The sequence below is a fragment of the Bison bison genome, unplaced genomic scaffold (genome assembly GCF_000754665.1).
Source record: "Bison bison bison isolate TAMUID 2011002044 unplaced genomic scaffold, Bison_UMD1.0 scf7180017864266, whole genome shotgun sequence".
NCBI classification, from domain to species: Eukaryota; Metazoa; Chordata; class Mammalia; order Artiodactyla; family Bovidae; genus Bison; species Bison bison.
The window spans coordinates 1,997,357-1,998,886 of record NW_011494838.1 but is presented as its reverse complement, the minus strand read 5'-3'; the positions used below and the strand labels follow the sequence as shown (position 1 = coordinate 1,998,886).

At 61.4% G+C, this 1,530-nt stretch overlaps 1 protein-coding gene across 1 annotated transcript in view; it reads right to left on the bottom strand.

Moving 5' to 3' along the window:
- TRAPPC12 (trafficking protein particle complex 12) overlaps positions 1–1,530 on the bottom strand; it is a 41,302-nt gene that overhangs the window by 21,013 nt on the left and 18,759 nt on the right. Inside the window, exon 5 of the mRNA XM_010848443.1 lies at positions 724–862. Coding sequence (XP_010846745.1) covers positions 724–862 — 139 coding nt within the window. The remainder of the gene's footprint in view (positions 1–723; positions 863–1,530) is intronic.

Sequence of the window (1,530 nt, the reverse complement as noted above, 5' to 3'; positions counted from 1 at the left end):
AGTGTGGGGGGGACTCTCAGAGAGGAGGTGGGGCCCTGCCCACCCCGTGCAGACACCATCAGACCCACCGCAGGAGTCCCACCGGGTGAGACAAAGCCGGGTGGGCACAGCTCCCACCTGCCCCTTAATGACCAGGACCATCCCCTCTGCCTGGGGCCACACCCCTGAATGTGGCTCATGGGGCTCCTGGCTTTGGTCCCTTCCCCCTTGGTCTTCTGGAGACCTTCTGGACCTGGGGGGCCACTCGGGGGCTGGATGTTTCACTAACGTGGGATGGGGTCTGCTGCCCCTCCTGCATCCACGCTGCCCGGCCGGCGGTCTCATCACCACCGTGAGCCAGCTTCATCAGGGCGACCGCCGGACGCCTGCCCTGTTCCGGGCTTGAAAGCCTGCCTCCCCTCCTCCTCCACGAGGGCGAAGTTCCCGCAGTCAGAGGAAGAGACAGAACTTTAATGCCAGGGAAGCTAAAGGTCTCAAAGTCCCCCACGCTGCAAATCCTCCTCTAAGTCTGGGGAAACTCAGGGCAACACAGACCGGCTCCCATCAGCCCGTTACGCGAGTGAGACGGTGACAGAGGAGGAAGCGCCAGGAACTAAGACAGTGCAGCCCCAGCCTCCCCTGCGTCCGCACAGAGGCGGGGCTGAGCTTCAAGGAGACACAGCGCAGAGAAGCAGCCGAGCCACGAGCCGAGGGGAGCCCACGCCGCCCGCCGCCGCCCCTTACCCCTGCGCCCCGGGTACACGTGCGGGTAGTACTCGTAGTAGAGGTCCGGCTGGTCCAGGTTGCCGAAGGGCTCGAACTCCATCTCGGCGTTCTGGAACAGGCCCAGCTTCACCAGCAGCGCCAGCCTCACAAACCAGAGCTGAAAGCACAGAACACGAGGCACGCGACGGTTACCGCGCAGAGCAGGCCCAGAGGCTCCTACTCCCCACTGAGTGCTTTAAACGCAGGCGCGCCTCTTTAAATGCAGTTTACTGTCATTCAGGCTGTGCTGCACGGCCTGTGGGACCACCGGTCGGCAAAGTCCCCGAGGCCGTTAATCTGATGTTAGAGCTTGATTTCAGAAAGATTTAAACAAGGGCTAAACTAACACTTCCTGGGGGCTCACGAGGGAGACCTGGGTTCGGGAGACCTGGGTTCGATCCCTGGGTGGGGAAGATCCCCTGGGGAAGGGAAAGGCCACCCACTCCAGGATTCTGGCCTGGAGAACTCCATGGACTGTGCAGTCCATGGGGTCACGAAGAGTTGGACATAACTGAGTGACTTTCACTCACTTCCCAAACTAACGCTCTTTCTTAGAAATTTGCATAACTACAAGTTTATAAAAATGGATATAAAAAGAGACGCCCCCTGCCTGAAGGTGAGCAGAGTCCAGCTGGGGTTGGGGAGGTGGCGGAGGGGGGGCAGCTGGACCGAGCGGGGGCGGGAGGCAAGGGCGCTGGTGCAGGACCTGGACTCTCCACGGGAAGTGGGGAGACCCGGGGGCACGTGATGAGAGCAGGAAGGGGTGCACAGCCAGCTCCAAGCAGC